This window comes from Lacerta agilis, chromosome 1 (genome assembly GCF_009819535.1).
Source record: "Lacerta agilis isolate rLacAgi1 chromosome 1, rLacAgi1.pri, whole genome shotgun sequence".
NCBI lineage: Eukaryota > Metazoa > Chordata > Lepidosauria > Squamata > Lacertidae > Lacerta > Lacerta agilis.
In genome coordinates this window covers 111,441,104-111,459,114 of record NC_046312.1, presented here as the reverse complement: position 1 = coordinate 111,459,114, position 18,011 = coordinate 111,441,104, and the positions used below count along the sequence as shown (strand labels likewise).

Here is an 18,011-nt window from a genome sequence, read left to right as displayed (position 1 = left end):
GAGTTCAATGACATATTCCAGCTAGGCAAAAACACTCAAGGAGGGTGTGGAGTAAGACTAGGCGTGTGTTCCAAGGACCTGGAGGGCCACATATATCTTGTATTTTTATGCTGTGAACTGCTCTGAGATCTATGGATGAAGGGTGGCATAGAAATTTAGTTAATAAAATAAACATTTGTCCCCAAGGCCTGAGGATCCCTGCCCCTGTTGTAAGGGATACTGCTTGTGTACCTTTGGAGTGCAGACAGTTTCACGGGTGGTCTGAAAACACTGCTGTCCCAGGAAAAACTACCTGGGTGGATGCAATTGGGCCAGCGCAATTTTCTCTCTGCTATGAAACTGTCTTTAAAGTGGCTGGATGAACACAGTAAGCCTGCAGCTTTAAACACATTTAACTTGTGTGCATTCAGCTTTACGCATATGACAAAAATTTGAAAAGGGCAGCATGGTTCGGGGGGGGGGGGTTGGGGGTTAGGAATGACTTTGCCAATCCTGCCAGCCATTGAGCCCAATTGGTTTTGACCGAACACAATTTGGGCTTTGAGTTTTGATCCCTGGAACTTAATCACTGCATAAGTTGTGGACTTACTGTAGACAATAATTTGATCATGTAGTGCAACTCCAACCTGAACCTTTCGGATAGAGGAAGTAATAAATTTAAAAACTTTGAATATGTCCTCACTGGGCCCAAAGAAAGGTTCACAGGAGTTGGTGATGATCGAAAGTCTTTACAATCACGTAAAATAAAACTTCTGGGTATACTGAACACAAGAGATGACCACGCAATCTGTGCCACCTGCTGTTTGATAATTCTAAAACCATTTTGGGAAACATTATAAAGAACTTGCTGGGGAGGCCATTTCTGAATATCCTCGTGGTTCTGAAACTAACATCTTGTACTGTATTTCTCCATTAACGTTTGTTGCTTGAATGACTCAGGCTACATCTTCCGACTCTTCTGCTTGCAGTCTTGATGGAACTTTGGGGTGGTGATTAAAGGACAGCTGTATGGTTTTTCTGTAGTTAAAAGAAGGAAGCCCAGTTTTCTAGTGCAACCAGGATAGATGGAGATCACAACCAACCATTACCACCAGGGCTTAAGTTGCTTCCAAGCTCACTAGAGGTTAATCACTCTTTGAACAACAGGGCTGTGGTTCTGGAATGCATGAAGTCATATTTAAAAGTGCCACCACTGGGCAACTTCAGTCTGTCTCCACATTCTTGGATTAAAGAGGAGGTTTTTCAGGACACATGGCATAGTTTGCAGGCAGGTTTAAGCCCCGACACCACTATTTTTAGACACTAAGTGCTGATTATCACTTCCTCTATGTGGGGCATTCCAGCCATGCTCCATACAAAGAAAAAAAACACACCAAATTTTATCAGCTAGTGTTATTGGTGCTTCATGAATGTTAATAATCACCAAATAGCCACTTCCCCAAAGTGCTGTGAAAGTACGTGGTAAAACATTTCAAACTGCTGGTGGGAGAATCACATGACCAGATTTTCACAAATGCTAAGTTAGCTGGCTGCCTTAGTGAAAAGTTTTGAGTTGGTCAGAGGCAAAATCTGCAACAATGCTTGGAATTCCACACATTCTTATTGACCAGAAACCCGATTCATTAAATGACACCAACACAATTCTCAATATTTGTCTCTCCTCCCAGAGGGGGTCAAAGGCTATATGTATCCCCATTGTCCATCTTGATTTCTGAGATGACCTTAGCGCACGCACACACATTCAACATTTTGTTAGGAAATAATTGTTGGGATCTGAAGAAGGCTGAGGCACTTATGTGCATGCCCATGAGGGAACAGCTGGTTTCCCTTTTCACCTAGAGTCCTTTGCTCCAGTACTTAAAAGGGACCCTCTGCCTTTAGGTGTAGCTTTTCATGGGGGGCATGTTAGTGTGCGTGGAATAGTTTGGGGAAACTGGGGTGCGCACAGCACGCAAGACACTGCACACAAGACCCTGCATGCTCCCCTTTGGCTCCTTTATGTGTGGCATTTCCTTTGATTGTTCAAAATGGTACAGTGCTAAAAGGAGAGAGCGGTATGAAATCTCTGTAAATGAAATGCTCAAATAGCTGCCGCAGGACTTTACAAGGTAAGAAAACATAAATTGAAGTTACCTCACGGAACAGTTTTTAGTTTGCCTTTGACCTCTCAAGCAACACGAATCCTGACCTTGTAATACTTCAGGTGTGTCAGCCTTCACTTTTCCTGATGAATAGCGGCTCTCCTGCTTTGATTTAGTCTCAGTTGCACTAGGAACATTTTTATTCTCCTCTGAAACAAAATGGGGATGTCAAGCCAGAGTTGGGAGCAAGGTCTTCATTTATTATACTAACGTGACTCAATAATGTGCGCCAAGTTACCTATTACTCTTACGAAAGCTGAGCAAGAGGCCTCCCCGACTTCATTAGTGGCAATGCAGAGATATTTCCCAGAGTCAGCAAGGACCACATTTCTTTTTAAAAGGTAATAGGTGTCCCCTAATTTCTCAATCTGCAAAACAATGAAATACAGATAGAGGGAGATTAGCTATGTGAAGCCAGACATGCGATGTTCTTCCCAAAGGAGCATTTACAAAACACTGTGACATACACTCGTTCCTCTGGCTGCCACCCTGATGCCATCTTTTGTCCAAATGACATTTGGCCTCGGTCTTCCAGATATTGTACAGTGCAGGTTTAAATCATCTCCTTCTTGAAGAGTAGCATGTCTAAATTTTTTAATGAAGCTTGGCTGCACTCCTTGTACTAGGAAAAGAAAAGAAGAGAAGGGGTATATTGCTTTTTTTTTTTTTAAGGCAAAATGCTGCAGCGGAGATTGAAGTAAATGACTTCCCACAGCTAAGATTCCTTAATGGTTGAATTAGCTCCCTTTGGGTTATGCGATCTACAGTAGTACCTCTGGTTACAAACTTAATTCGTTCCAGGGGTCCGTTCTTAACTTGAAACTGTTCTTAACCTGAGGTACCACTTTAGCTAATGGGGCCTCCCGCTGCCGCCTCTGCGCCATTTCTGTTCTCATCCTGAGGTAAAGTTCTTAACCCGAGGTACTACTTCCGGGTTAGCGGAGTCTGCAACTTGAAGTGTTTGTAACCTGAGGGGTTTGTAACCCAAGGTACCACTGTAGTGGGCATGAGAGAAAGTTTTCATACTTTGTGCAAGATGTAAATTGTTGAGTAAGCATATTTGTGTGGTGGGTAGGAGGGGTATTAATAACCAGCAGCACACTTGGTATAGCAACTGTGATGATCTATGTGTTTGGGGACGTGCAAGAAAAAAGAATCGGGGGGGGGGGGAGGCAGGGAGGAGAGAAATCCCTTCTGTGCTATTCCCCTGCTAACCAACTCCTGCATGTTTAGAAGACATACCAGGCAAATTCAGCCCCCCTTTTGCTGCCTTCCTGCAGTGCTGTGTCTACAGGCAGTGACGCTATGGAGAAATAAAATGCCCTCTGCTTGATGATTTATGGCATGATAAAAAAAAAAAGTATCCTTTAGTTACCTAAGCTATGTATTCCTTCTGTATCATTTGGATCATTTGGGATGACAAACGGCCGAGTGCAAGGGGGCAGAGGCCTCAAAAGAGATCAGCGTCAAAGCTTTGCTAGTAGCTTGAAGCAGACTGGCAGAAATGGACCGTAGGGTTGAAAGAGGAAAGCTTCATGTGTTGTGCATCATAGAATGATGGCTGTCAATCACCCCTATGCAGGGGTGCCAACTTGAATAAAACATTGTGGGGGCCCAGGTAAGCCCCACCTCACATAATCGATCACATGACATGGCGCACACACACCATTTGAATGGCAATGCCCATCACCTTTGTGGGGGCCCAGCCCCCTCAAATATTTTATTGTGGGGGGCTGAAGCCCCCACAGCCGCTAGGAGTTGGGTCCTATGCCACTATGTTTGTACGTGGCATGTAAAATTATTGTTTGAATGACATATTATTATTAGGCAGACACTTTTGCTGTATTGTTTTCAGTGTGCTGCTATAATAATAATAATAATAATAATAATAATAATAATAATAATAATAAATTTATTATTTATACCCCACTCATTTGGCTGGGTTGCTTGAGCCACTCTGGGCAGGTTCAAACACATATAAAAGCATAATATAACATCAAATATTTAAAAATTTCCCTGATACAGGTTTGCCTTCAGGTGTCTTCTAAAAGTTGTGTAGTTCTTTATCCCCTTGACATCTGATGGGAGGGCATTCCACAGAGCGGGCGCCACTGCCGAGAAGGCCCTCTGCCTGATTCCCTGTAACCTCACTTCTTGCAGTGAGGGAGACACCAGAAGGCCCTTGTAGCTGAACCTCAGTGTCCGGGCTGAAGATGCTCCTTCAGGTATACAGTTTAAGCAACCTTATCCAGACAAGTAATTTTACAATGTGATATATATCCAGATATCACTTACATATTGACACATTCTTATGTCAATGTTTTACTGTAACATAATACATCCTGGAAGATTGTTTGACTTCCGAGGCGCGTTCGAAAACGGAAGCATTTACTTCCGGGTTTTCGGCATTCGGGTTCCGAAACATTTGTCAACGGAGACATTAGAGAACCGAGGTTCCACTGTATATGGTTTCATGTTCACCACTTTGAGGATTTTGCTGATTGAGGCTTATAAATAGTGTTTAAAAATCGTATCATGAGGACTCTGTACTTCCTATTTGGGTGGGGGAAATAGTTATCCGTTATTCACTCATGCCACTTTAACACATACCAGTCTTTCAAAGTTGTCCAATATAGAGCCGAAGAAAGAGCAACTCTGGCTTGTTGGCAATAATCCAGTAGGACTGACTGCAAAACAGGTGGATGCTCCCTATGGGGTCTTGTATGCTGAAGTAGTTTCAAACTGCACAAATCTGCCTAGTCGCACTTGTTGATAACACAAATTCAGGCAGTGGATAGGATCCAAAGAACCAGACTCCTAGTTCTGTCACACTTGAGATTTTTCAATCAGCCAGGCTCTATACTACATGCCTAAGAGCTTTTAAAACGAAGAGAATTTCAAAAGTAGTTTGTCATGTGCCATGATGATCAGCCGTTCAAACTGGGAGGCTAAGTCACAAAATCGCATTGGCCACACAGCAGTCCTCAGAAGCTTTTAAAGTAGCAATTTGCATTCCCCAAAATGTCTTTGCACTTGTTTACACACATGGACATTATACACAGTAATCACCATGTGCCCAAAAGCATAATGAGATAAGCATTCCAGGGGGGCAAGGAAGAAAAGAGCCTGATTTCATTTTTTTTAAATGAAATTGCCATAGCTTATTTAATTTCTTAACTTTATTTGGTCTTTGAGGGACTCGCTGTTAGTGGTCCCCTGTGGCTCAGACACATGGCTTGTATGAACCCAGGGGCGTAGCAAGGGGGGGCGAGGGGGACGGTCCGCCCCGAGTTCCATAATGGAGGGGGTGGCAAATTATCAAGAAACAATTTTTATTTATTTTTTTGGAAAATGCCTGCTCCGAAGGTCTTATCTTACTATACTAGGGATTATATAGCTATATATGAAATTTCATGCATATCGGTTAATATCTTGACCCTCCTCCACCAAAATAGCTGTTCACTTGGCTGTTTTCCTATGTCATGGTGGCTGTTCAGAAAACACTTACTGTTCCCAACCCTAACCCTGTGGGAAGCCATCTAATTAAACTTTAATTTGATTTTGAGATGTTTTTAGGAGGTAATTTAATTATTGTTTGATTTTATACCAATGTTATGTATCTGATGTTAGCCACCCTGAGCCCGACTTTGGCTGGGGAGGGTGGGATATAAATAAAAAAAATATAGTATTACTTGTTATTATTGCTTTGTAAGAAAATATGAAATAACGTAAAACAATTTTTGCGGGGGAGGGGGGAATCAATGAGGGGGGTTGACAAGAAATTTTCTGCACCGGGTACCACCTGACCTTCCCATGCCTTGGTGGGGGGTGACATTTTTTTTTTTTTTGCCCCCGGGTACCAATTTACCTTGCTACGCCCCTGTATGAACCAGGGACCACCCTAATGCTGTCAAAGCTATGTCACTAAAAGGAATCAGCATAGGGTTCAAAGGAGGCCTTCTTACGTCTCCCCTTTGGCAGCGCTTAACATGGAAGCTTACTTCCCATAAAGCTCTGCACCCACAAGTTCATAAAATCATAAAGATGTAAAACATCCATGGCAGATGGCCATTCAATCTTTGCTTAGAAACCATGGAAGGAGAGTTCACTACATTCCAAGGGAGTTGAACAGCTCTTACCTTCAGAAAGCTCTTCCTCATGTTAAGTTGGAATCTCGTTTATTGTAGCTTGAAGCCACTGGTTCAAGTCCTACCCTCCAGAGCAAGAGAAAACAAGCTTGCTCTGTCCTCCATGTGACAGCCCTTTATATATTTGAAGATGTCTATAATATCTCCTCTCAGTCTCCTCTTTTGCAGGCTAAACACACCCAATTCCCTCAACTATTCCTCACATGATTCCAGAGACTCAGCTACGTTAGTAAAAAAAAAAAAAAAGTGTTTTGAATGCGTTATAAACATACAACACCGGTTGGCACTGGGGAGTATTAAAAAATTATATGTGATTTTCCATAGAGGTTTTGTTGTTGTTGTTATAACGATTTAATTTCTGACTTATTTATAGCATCCCCCCCCCCCCATGTGTAGATCCACCCTGGTGTAGTCCGACCAAGGCAAAAAATAGTGGTACTGTGATTTCCCTTGATCAAGACACTATACTTCTGTTTATGCAGCCTAGATTAGCATTTGAATCTGGCTTCTCTAATACCACCTAACTTCAAGTTTCAAAAGATTTATTGGACAGTATTTTCATCTAGATAGCCTGTTTAAGGTGTAAAATTAAAAATATCATTTACCCTGGACTAAACAGTAGCACACAAAAGGTCCTCCTGACTGAGAAACAGTGCAACATTCTTAGAGCCATGTAGGAAGTCGAGGCAGCTTCATAATTTGGAATATTATTTCAGAAAAACACGGAAGCTATGGTTTTTCTACTCCCCTCCCTGAAACTTGGTAACACGCCCATTTTAATAAAATAGATTTTGCTGGTTACAGAGGCTCGGCTGGGATATTATTTTTGCTTGGTAGTATGTAACTATGTAACTGAATATAATATAATATAATATAATATAATATAATATAATATAATATAATATAACCGCACACCCTGGTTGAGCAGGGAATTACAAGGAGTTTTTTTAAACTCACCAGCCTCATTGCCCTGAATCAAGCCTTATAATAGTATATTTCAAACATGTATTACAGTGACATCTCTGCCCAGGCTGCAAGAACAGAGCTCTTGGCTTTCGGTTTAAAAATAGCTGTGCCACACTTATTCTATTACATAGTGTTTGTGCAGGGTTTTTGCGTCAGCGTCTCATGGGTAGGCCCGTTTTTTATATAGTTATTTGTTTTTATTGGCATTGCGAGAGAGTGGAGAGTCCATAGCTTGCTTGGTTGCAGTATGGCTTGTTGGTACGTGTGCATGGGGTTGTGGTATGTGTTGTGTCAGATTAGCCATATGCCGTGACAGATTTACGTACTGTGTAAGCTAAACAAGCTATAGCTTAGGGCCCCACTCTCTTGCCCCCCCCCAAAGAAAATGAAAGGGAAAAAATGGATGCACATTTCTAAAATATAAGATAAATCGGGTCCTCCCTCAAAGGGGGCACATGTTGCGGTGTGGCCTGGCAACCAAACCCTTGTGTTGTGGGTGGGAATGTTTGGATAGCCACAACACCCTATTGGTAGGTCCCTCGATGCTGGGTGTAATCAGACCAATGGGACGTTAGCTAAAGGGATCGAGGGACCTACATAAGGCCCATGCACATGTCCCTGAGGTTCCTCTTTGGGCCAGTGCATCGGAACACCCGCCCACCTCTCCCTATATTTAGGGTTTGTGCTTGACCTTGCTATGCCGTCGTGTGTCATCTGTCGTTGGGACAGGGGCACGGAAGGAATTTTCCCCACTTGGCTGATTGGCTGTTGCCATTTGGGTTTCACCTGCCACATAGCAAATCGTCACAACTTGTAAGGTTGCGGATAGGCACTGGTTCAGGTGATAGGAATGGGGGAACGGTCTCACCATCCCTATGTGAAGGGTATTCCGTTAAAGGAATCCAGGGACTCAACTTGGTTTGTTCAACCCCCAAGAGGGGGTTGTGCCCATGCCAGAGTCCAGGGGAGCATCTGGGGGGGGGGGTTGAACAGAGTCTGTTCCCGGGCTCTTCACCTACCTCAGGTGTTCACCCTTGGCTGACCTATGATGGAGCTCTGGGTCAGCGCAACCTGCAAGGGTGCAGGGAGCTAGTTGAACCAGAGCCTATGCAACCACTCACTTTTCTGTAATCAATAAAGTTGTGGCCTAAATTCTGCCAAAAACAAAAACTAAAATTTGAGTCAAATGTGTGTTTATTTAGGGGGGAGGTCTCTGGGTCTCAACACGCAAAAATATCTAATAGAAATAAACAAGCCTGATAGAACACAGTTCCACCACATTTGATTGGCAAGCCTGTACACGACTGTCATAGTCCATGGGTTCATTAGGAAGAGATACCCATGAGCATGGAAAAAAAATATTAATGGACAGAAAGAGAATATGTTATATCCTGCCTGCTTGTTACCGGTAATTGCTTTTATTCTCCACCACAACCCCTTTCTCCTCAGAGTATCAGTTAGGCAGTGCCTCTACATGATCAAAATGTGTCCTTTATTTTATTGAATTGGAACATTTCTTGGGATACCAGGAAACATATACCAACACTCCTTTGCACCTATCACAGCTCTGCTTCTTATACTCCTGGCCAAGTTCCTGGTTATTTATATTGCTTCATGCCAGGAAATCCTGACTGATAATTCTGTCCTGCAGGGAAGGAATAAGTCCTGTATATTCTGGTGTATAAGACTACTTTTTAATCCAGGAAAATCTTCTCAAAAGTCGGGGGTCATCTTATACGCCGGGTGGAGAATCTGCGGTCGAGTATATCTCAAACTCTATATTTTAACTGGAAAAGTTGGGAGGAGGTGGCAGGCTGTTAAAGTCACAAAGCTAGAGAGAGGGTCAGAGCAGAATATCTGGTGTCTGTTTTGAATCCGAAGCTGTGACTATGGGAGAAGCAAGACCCTCTTGCTGTGTTAATCCTGTGAACCCCTCCACCGTAGGCTCAGGTTGCATATATGTGTAACTAAACCATGTATCCTAAAGACACCACAGTCTCTGCTGTGCCTCATTTCCGAAGGAAAGCACAGAGCCCGGAACCCCTGGAATCTCTCACCGCTTGGAAATTGGGGTGGCATGCAACAGTATCCTGGAAGGGAGAAAACCAATCTGTAGTAACTGTGACCACAAACAAGGACTCTAAAATTAACCTCTGTGTCTAACAAGCATAGCCTCAGTCCGGGTTCTTATTTCTAAGACTCCCAGGCCTCTTGAGCAAAACAGGTGCACTCACTCATCAGTCACCAGGCCTCTGAAGCGTGTTTCTGAATGACTTCAATTGAAACCACTTGGAAACACACTTCAGAGTAAAGGCCATGTCTTAGCCTACCTGTCATTATATTAGGGGTGGGTCAGGTGGGTGTGGTTTGGGGTTTCCAAGTGGAATATTTTGCATTTTCAGTGCCATGGGTATTTAAGTGTCATACTGTCAAAATCTCATTAGTCCTATTTAACCTGCTCAGGTTAATAAGAGTCCTTTTTGTGCTGTTAGGGCCCATTTTTTAGACCCCGTTGACTAGGCTTGAAGGGAGGTGGTGTCAGGGGTGCCAACGTAAATAAAATATGGGGGGGCAGGTCAGCTCCACCATACATAATCGATCACATGACACGGTGCATGCACACCATTTGAATGGCAATTCCCATCAACTTTGCCCCCACTGGCCCCGATGGGGGGCTAGGACCACTCGGCCTCTAGGAGTTGGCTCCCATGGTTGTGTGGTGTAGTCAGAATGTTGGGCTTGGGTCTGAGAGGTCAGGTTCAAATCCCTGCTTATAACTGAAGCTCACCAGATGACATTGGGCCAACCACAGTCTCTCAACCTAACCTACCTCACAGGATGTTGTGAGGATAAAACTGGGAGACAACCATGTTTGCCAGGTTGAGCTCCTTGGAGGAAAGATGAGATCTAAATGGAATAGTACTTTATCTATCTATCTATCTATCTATCTATCTATCTATCTATCTGGAAGGTCCCTTGGGTCGCCAATGATTTCAACCGGTAAAGCTTTTCCCAGCATAGAGATCCAGTGTTATGGTTTGGGGCTGGTTTCTTTCGTAATCTGTGGCCATTTGTTCATGCATTGTAGAAAGAGGAAGAGCTTACATCACAATTAGGAATGAAAGCAGAGTTGGGTTGTCACACTCCCCTTCCAGACAGCATTTAACCTTAATATGTTTTGTGCCATGTAACTGCTGTGCGACAGGCAAAAGTTAAACAGGTGTCGCTTTCCTAGCCAAGCCATGAACATACAAGGGTAAAGCAGCACCTGTCTGGCAGCTGCGAAAGGCCTCTGAACTCTTGCCGGTGGAAAGTGCTTCTAGGAGACAGAAACGGGTGGACTCCAACTCCAACACTCAGTTGATAAAAGCTTGAGTACAAATATTGACTCTTTAACTTCACAAACTTTCCCAAAATAATTTAGACACACTATGCAAATAGCCTTAAGGAAAGGGAGCTCCCCACAGAAGGATGTTCGTCCCCATTACTTTGTAGGGAATTCTGCTTCTATGAAACACCTCCTCCGCGCTCTCTTCACATAGCCAATAAATAATTGAAGGAGTGAGAAAATTTTGATCTTTGCACTTAGAGCCAGTTCACAAAGGAATGTACATCGCTTGCACCAGATGTATGAACTGACTCACTGAAAAGGATTGCATTTCAGGAGAGGCATGATATGAAATACATGTGTTGTGCTAGAACTGTGATGGTTCACTCACATGCGCTAGTCTTCAACTGCTGATGCAGCTATCGTCAACACATGTGTGAAGCAGCTGTGTTATCTGAGACAGCATGTGAAACTATTGCCAGCGATTTTTGGAACACAACTTTTCCCCTACTTTGTTACCACCTGTGCAGTATTCCAAAAGGAGTTAGAAGGAGAATTTTGTTGCAGTGTGATTCATGTGTAAGGGTGGATGTAAAGGAAGCTCCATTGACCTTGAAACGTGAAGTGGCAGTTATGGCCTCCTCCTGGCCGTTGGAAATTTGAATTTCCCGCTCACTAATCAACCAATCGTGGGTGAGCCTAGAGGCAGAGCTTCAGGGGGCAGAACTGACTGGGATTCCATCAGGAGTCTTCACTCAGGTCCTTTCCCTCAAGATATATTCAGGTCCGCCTCCAAATTCTGTTGCTATTCAAAAGTTTTATCTCCCACCCTTGTTAGCATGGTTTGCTGTATGACCTTGCTATGGAAGTTTCAGCCGCCGAATTCAGGGCCAGGGAGGAATTTCTCCTCCAGACAAATTGGGCCTGCCTACCTCATAGCAATCGTCACAACTTTCGTTGAATAAGGCATTGGGTAGGATCCTGAGTCAACAACGGAGGAGAAGTCTCTGCCTTCCCTCTCCAAGGAAATGGGGTATCCCATTAAAGGAATCCTGGGGGGAGGTACTTCTGTTTGTACACCCAGACAGGGGCTGAGGGCCATAACACTCACCAAAATGGTGGTCCCGAGGGGTTGCTTCTATTTGATGCATCTCATAGGGCAACCCTATCTCAGGAACGACCCTCATTCAGGAGGCTGGGTGATTCAGGATACCCAGGGCCTAAGCCAAAGCCTACTTAGATCTGTAATCAATAAAAGTTGAGGCGTGTTTTGATCCAAGAATGTTGTACTGTGGTAATTTTGCTCATGCATCCCTGCTGCTTTGGCTTCTTGGAGGCAGGCTTACTGTGCCTGTGCCCACAAGTGTAGCATATTGTCTGCCCAATATATTCAGTTCATAGAATGATGATAAGTTGTCGTCTTGGATCAACTGGCCTCCCCCCCCCTGCTTTCTTTGCCTCAAGGACGGGGCTGCCTAGAAGACTGATCTCCTTTCAGTTTTACATGTCTCTAATAAATCTGCAGCCAGTTGGCTAAAACTCCTCTTCCCTCCATCTTAATACCCCCTCCCTCCCTGCCATTTGTAATAGATATTATTTCCACAGCACACTGTGCACTTGAAGATTTATTTTCGTGTTGTAATTTTCTTTTTAAGAGATTGGATTTCTTTAAAAAAACTAATTTCCCTCAAAGCAGTCATTATAAGAAAGAAGAAAGTTATTCTACAATAAAAAGTTACACTAATATTTATCAACCATTTTTAAAAACCACATAGATACCATATATGTCTCCTCTTCCTAGGAAACAGAAGGAATTAACGATGATCAACTTGTCATTTGAATTTGGTGAAAATGTACAAGTGAACTCTCCTTTTAAATAGCATCATTTCCCCCCCTTACCTTTGTCAAAACTGGCAATATATTATTCTATGAATCAAAGATATTACATCCTTCAAGGCAAGAAATTCTAATAATACAATGTTGCTCTGGCTCCCACATTTAAAAATAAAAGAAATGCGATTTCCAAGCAAATTCCTTCTAAGACTCTTAACTTGCTTTTAAAAGTATTACTCCTTCCTTATTACTTTAGCATGGGCATACTCATTAACATTTTATTTGCTTTATATTTTATCATGTTTTAAACTACACCACATCACCCACAAGCATTTCTCCTCCTTTTAAACATCATTCTGAATTCCTTGTTCTATTTGAAAATATTCAAGAGTGAATTAAAATGATTAATGCACCTGCTATTTCCGTATCTTCTAGCTTTGACGAGTTGACATACAATCTGAAATGGGCAAAACCTAGCATTGCACATTGTCTTAAGTGTCTGAGCTGCAAGTCAGAAAATCCCCTGTTCAAAGGCTTCTACATGGGCCTTAAGCAAACCAAAATGTCGTATAAACACTGACAACTGGGAAACACCGGCCTGCAAGCGCTCCAGTTGGAAAACAGCTAAAGGTGTTATGGGCTTTGAAGACACTCGGACTCAGAACGCAAGGGAGAAACGTGCTAAGAGGAAGGCACGCTTGGCAAATCCACACCGTGATCAACTCCCGCCCGGAAACCAATGTCCCCACTGTGGAAAGAAGTGTGGATCCAGAATTGGCCTCCACAGTCACTTACGGACTCATTGTTAAAACCGTGTTTATGGAAGACAATTTTACTCAGCTACAAGTGATCGCAGGAGGAGGAGGAGGAGGAGGAGGAGGAGGAGGAGGAGGAGAAAACCATTATTCTTCCAGGCTTGCCCAGCACTGCTTGCAACATGGGGATAACAATACTGTCCAACCTTGCAGAGTTGTTCTACAGATTATTGAGACAATGGGAGTAAAGCCCTTTGAATTATGCTATAAATATTCTAAGTGTATGAAACCTTGGTGCATTTTCATTAAAGCATTCACAGTATTATTATTATTATTATTATTTTAAAAAAGAGATAAATTGAAGTGGATGCCTGCAACCCAATCTTAACCCATAAATAATACATTTCTTTTTTATTGCTCGTGTTTAGTTCTAAAGCACACAAAAAACCTACTAGGTGTCTTTACAAATCTCTTCCCCCACCCCCACCCCCAAGTAACATTGATATAGTAATGAATGAATAACGACAACCAGTGTAGCTGTGATATTAATATCAGAAGCACTATATTCAGAGTGACTCATAACCAAAGGGGGTGAAAGGGGTGTGAGGTGCAGCGAAAGGCGGCCATTTGCTGTCGTCTCCAAGTGTGAAAGTTAAAAGTCCCGTGATGCTGGTGTGCTGCTGCACTAAGTGAACAGCCAGTAGGCAAGTGAAACAACCAGATAGAGGGCACAGATGATTATCCAGTCTATTCTTTTTATAGGTGGCTTGTTACCTTGCACATGGAGGATGGCACTTGAGGAGACCGTGCCACTAGAATTTTTAGCCCGGACCACATAGAGGCCAGCGTCTGTGTCACACACCTTCTCAATGAACAAAGCATACTTTGTGTCCTTGTGTGAGATTTTTAAGTGTTCATCTCCAGTCACTTTCTGGCCCTTCTTGTACCTGAAGCAGAGAGTCAGTTTTCAAGTCAGGTTAACATGAATGTTTGTCGAAGCAAAACAATCTGTCGCATCAAACAAGCTCTTACAGACCTATGGCAGGAAGTTGGCGGTAGGGGCAAATCGCTAACAGTAGTAGTTCCCTTCCTCCTGGTGTCTTTTATTAAAAAGAGAGATTGGGTTTGCAACTATTTAGGGTAAGTTCTTGTGGTTAAAAAAAAAAAAGGGTGGGGGAGGGAGAAGGGAAAGGTTTAATTAGCAGGAAAGAGGTTAAATAAAGCCTGGGATCTTGAAGTATGTGTTCTTAAAAGGGAGCTTCTTGTGACATTTTGTTTGGCTCCATAAAGGCAAGGCAAGAGCCCCCGTTTCATTTATAAATGGGAGCATTTATTTGACCCAAAGAAAACTGTCCTGCTGAATTGACTGGGGTTATTTTGTAAGCAAGAGAAACATCAGAACAGGGGATTATTCATTGGGGAACGTGCCCCAAAATAAAGTTTGGCAATGTTCTGTGTCTATTTTGTGTTACTAGAAAACTGTTACTGTCCCCATATCATGGCTACTAGGTATGTGCCTCGTTCCAGAGCAAGAATCAGCAAAATAAAAGCTGTTGGCCCATATCCCGTTTTCCAAGGTCCTTCTGATGGAAAGGCATTTTCTTTCTAAGTTGGCCTGTGGAAGAATTGCCACAGAGCTGCAGTGTGATCATGGGTAGTGGTGTCTGGGACAAACGCGTTGTTGGCTGGATACAGCCAAGGGACCTTTGCGTTGCTTGAATCATAGCTTTGGCATGGCTGCATTGGAATATCCTGAGCAGGACAGTGGCCTCAATCCAGAAGATTGAGTGACCAACTCTGAACTTTCACTGGGCTTTCGAGCTGTCCCTCTTACTTTCTTTTAGGAATGTAGCAACTTGAACATGAAACTCAGGGTGTCTGGAGTACTTATTGTCAAAAATGGGGGCATTTTTTAAAAAAGCAAAAATCCTCAAGATCGATCACTGCATACTGTGTCGGGGTTCTTTGGCTGGGAGCCTATCAGCCCCAGTTTCTCATCTGGCAAAGTGAAAGTGCCCAGTGTTTCGTAACAGGTTGTGGTGACAGAGCCTTCTTGGGCATGCATAAATAGTAATGTGGTTCAATGAATCCAGGACAAGGTAAATATTACCCCCCATTTTTCCTCTGCATTCTGGGTAATATGGACACTGGTCTGTCAATGTAGAGCAATGCACTCATACTCATAAGCTCTTTGAAAAGGAATTTTAATGCACTTTTAGCAACTGGAATGTTTTGTTGGGGAAATTGAGATGTTTATCATTTATCTTAAAATGTTTTATTTAATATTTTGGGTGGGGCATGCTTTGATCACTTTGACATTTGAGAGTTACGGTGGCATCAAGGCTGGCATATATATTACATGCATATTATGACTTTTGAATTGGGCTTTGGCTGGAAATGGAATCATGTGGCGCGATCCAAACAAGTAGCTCTGGTTTTCTAATTGGCGCTCAGTTATATGTGACTCTGCGGGGATTTCTCTATTTATATTTAGGTTTTCTCATTGTAAGCTACCCACCAGGTCAGCGTTGGCTCTGGGAATCCTGTTACTTCTACTTCCAAAGTCACCGGAGAACCTTCCATGACAGTTACATTAGATAGAAGCTTGGAGAAGTTAGGCGCCTGTCCACAAAGGCTGACCATGCTGTTCTTTTCAGATATACTTTTAATCTCTTCTCGGGTGACCATCTGCCTCTGGCAGCTTCTGGTGGTGTCTGATTGAAACAGGAGATCTGAGAACGCGCTGGGTGAAGCATGCAGCCTATCTTGGCTTTTAGTGGAGTTATTTCCGTCATGCAATTGTCCCTGTGCTTCTGTCATGCTTCTGTGGACCTCGTGGCATTGCAGACGGGTCTCGCACACTTCACTCGTCATGCAATAGGCAGGCTCTGCCTTGAGCATGCATGTAAGGGGGCTGGCCTCGGGCATTTCTGGTGGACTTTGAGCAAAAGGGGACTCTGCTTTGTGTTTTGAGTGGTAGCTTAGGGTAGAGGAAGAAAACCTCCCTGGCTGATCTGACGTGCGTTCCTTTTTGTGACCAGGCATGTCAGCGTAAGCAACGGAGGTTAAAGGATCGCATTCATCCGTAATTCTTTCGCCGCCAGCATTTATCTGCATTTGCACGCTATAGGAGCTGACATGCAGGCTACGTGAGCTACAGCAAGGTGGCTCTTCTAGCTCCGTTTCAGAATGCAGGAGGTTGGACTCTGGCGTCTCAGAAAGCGGTGGCAGAGAGATATCATCAGGAGATATACACTCATATTCATCCCCAGAGGGCACTTCTTCTGCCAGCAGCTCGGCCTGAAAGCTATCCTCTTTGGCAGAAGACAAGAGGAGATCTGTGTCTCGTGAAACAGAATCCTCACCAGCTGAGCAGACAACTGAAATATCAGCCAATATCGTCTCTTCCTAAGAAAAGAGAGAGAGAGAGAGAGAGAGAAAGAGGGAGGGAGAAAGAGAGCGACTGAACAAAGATAATTGAATTATTATTATTTATTGTTTCCCCTTCAAATATTTCTATGACGTTTTATTTTACAGGGGGATTTAATTTCTGAAAACACAATAAATTAGCTATGTGACTGATAGGATGTAAAAAGCTTTAATTTACAATTTATTTACAGTATGAAATCAAGCTTATTATCATGGGGATTTTCAGTTCTATCAACAATAATAAACCCTTATAGCAATTCTTTTTAAACAAAGCAGTGTGTCCTGACCCATGGGCTTGGGGTGGGTAACAATTACTGGTATCCCTCTCCTTCCCATTTCCACTTTTGTAGCTCTTTCCTAGGAGTGTATTCCAGACTTCTTTAACTCTCTTATAAATTAGCCATTTCCCCCTTAGGCTCAATCAATGCTTCCCATTCTCACAGGGTAGTCAATCCCATATCTATGATTTAGCCTCTCCCCCCCCCCAATCATTTTGTGATTTATTAAAAACAGCTGCAGCTCAGAATTCTCTCCACTCCAAATGGAATCAAAGAATCTATACTGCTAATAGTCCTCAACTGGCTGGTGATCTAATGCAGAGGCTGCAAGTTCTTTTTCCAACACAGAAGATGCTAAGCAGAGAGGAACCAAATGCAGCTGTACCTCAGGCAAGCGTGCCAACTCTAGGCGGGCGGAGGTGCTGTCAGTCCCCCTCACTATTCCTTAGCAAGGGGCTCAACCCCCCTAATATTGAGGGGGCGGAGGAGGCTGAGCTGCCAAGGCGAGTGCAGCATCAAAAGCATGTTCTTTCTGAGCGCGAGAAGGAGGAGCCTCAGCCATTAAAGCTGGGCAAGGCTTCTGTGAGCCGCGAGGCAGCCCAATCTTTGCCCCAAGGTGCCACCTCTGACCTCAGCTTTATTCAGTGAGTGAATACTCGCAATTGAACCAAGAAAGAAGGGTGCTTGTCTGTAAGTCATGCCCCTGGTTCTCAATCATTATAATGATAGGGTTGCAAAAGCACCTGTCAAAAACTTTTCTACTAATAATGGACTTGCGTACACACACGATTTCAGGCAAAATTTCAAACTCATTAGCCGGTATGACCAAAATAGGTTACGAATCGGTGGTCCGGATTATAGTATGCTACCCTCAATAATAATAAATCATGCTGTGCTATGTAAAAGACTCTTGAAGAATAAATGCAGGTGGCTTAGATGAGACAATCGTATTTTTTCAACAGCATGTAGGAAACTGAATTGAGAGTTTCATTCGGCTAGCACTAGGCACTTTTAGAGGACGTTGGTGCCAAGGAGCTAATTATGTAAGCATCAGGCAAAAGATGAGTCTAGTCACTAAAGAAAAGGAACACAAGGAAACACGGCAACCAAAGTAATCTATATAGGTAGGTAGG

The 18,011-nt window shown here is 43.2% G+C and overlaps 1 protein-coding gene across 7 annotated transcripts in view; it reads right to left on the bottom strand.

Annotated features, from left to right (window-relative positions):
• Positions 1-521: 521 nt before the first annotated feature.
• CCDC141 (coiled-coil domain containing 141) overlaps positions 522-18,011 on the bottom strand; it is a 117,101-nt gene continuing 99,611 nt past the window's right edge. For 2 of the 7 annotated variants that reach the window (XM_033167253.1, XM_033167274.1), the window contains 6 exons: positions 15,690-16,579; positions 13,946-14,118; positions 2,609-2,763; positions 2,380-2,509; positions 2,134-2,290; positions 522-1,017 (listed from right to left, as the gene is read on the bottom strand). In XM_033167253.1, the coding sequence (XP_033023144.1) occupies positions 936-1,017; positions 2,134-2,290; positions 2,380-2,509; positions 2,609-2,763; positions 13,946-14,118; positions 15,690-16,579 (1,587 nt within the window). In that variant the 3' untranslated portion in view covers positions 522-935. Of the gene's footprint in view, positions 1,018-2,133; positions 2,291-2,379; positions 2,510-2,608; positions 2,764-13,945; positions 14,119-15,689; positions 16,580-18,011 lie in introns of those variants that run through there. The other 5 variants (XM_033167234.1, XM_033167243.1, XM_033167267.1 and 2 more) reach the window with 4 other exon arrangements.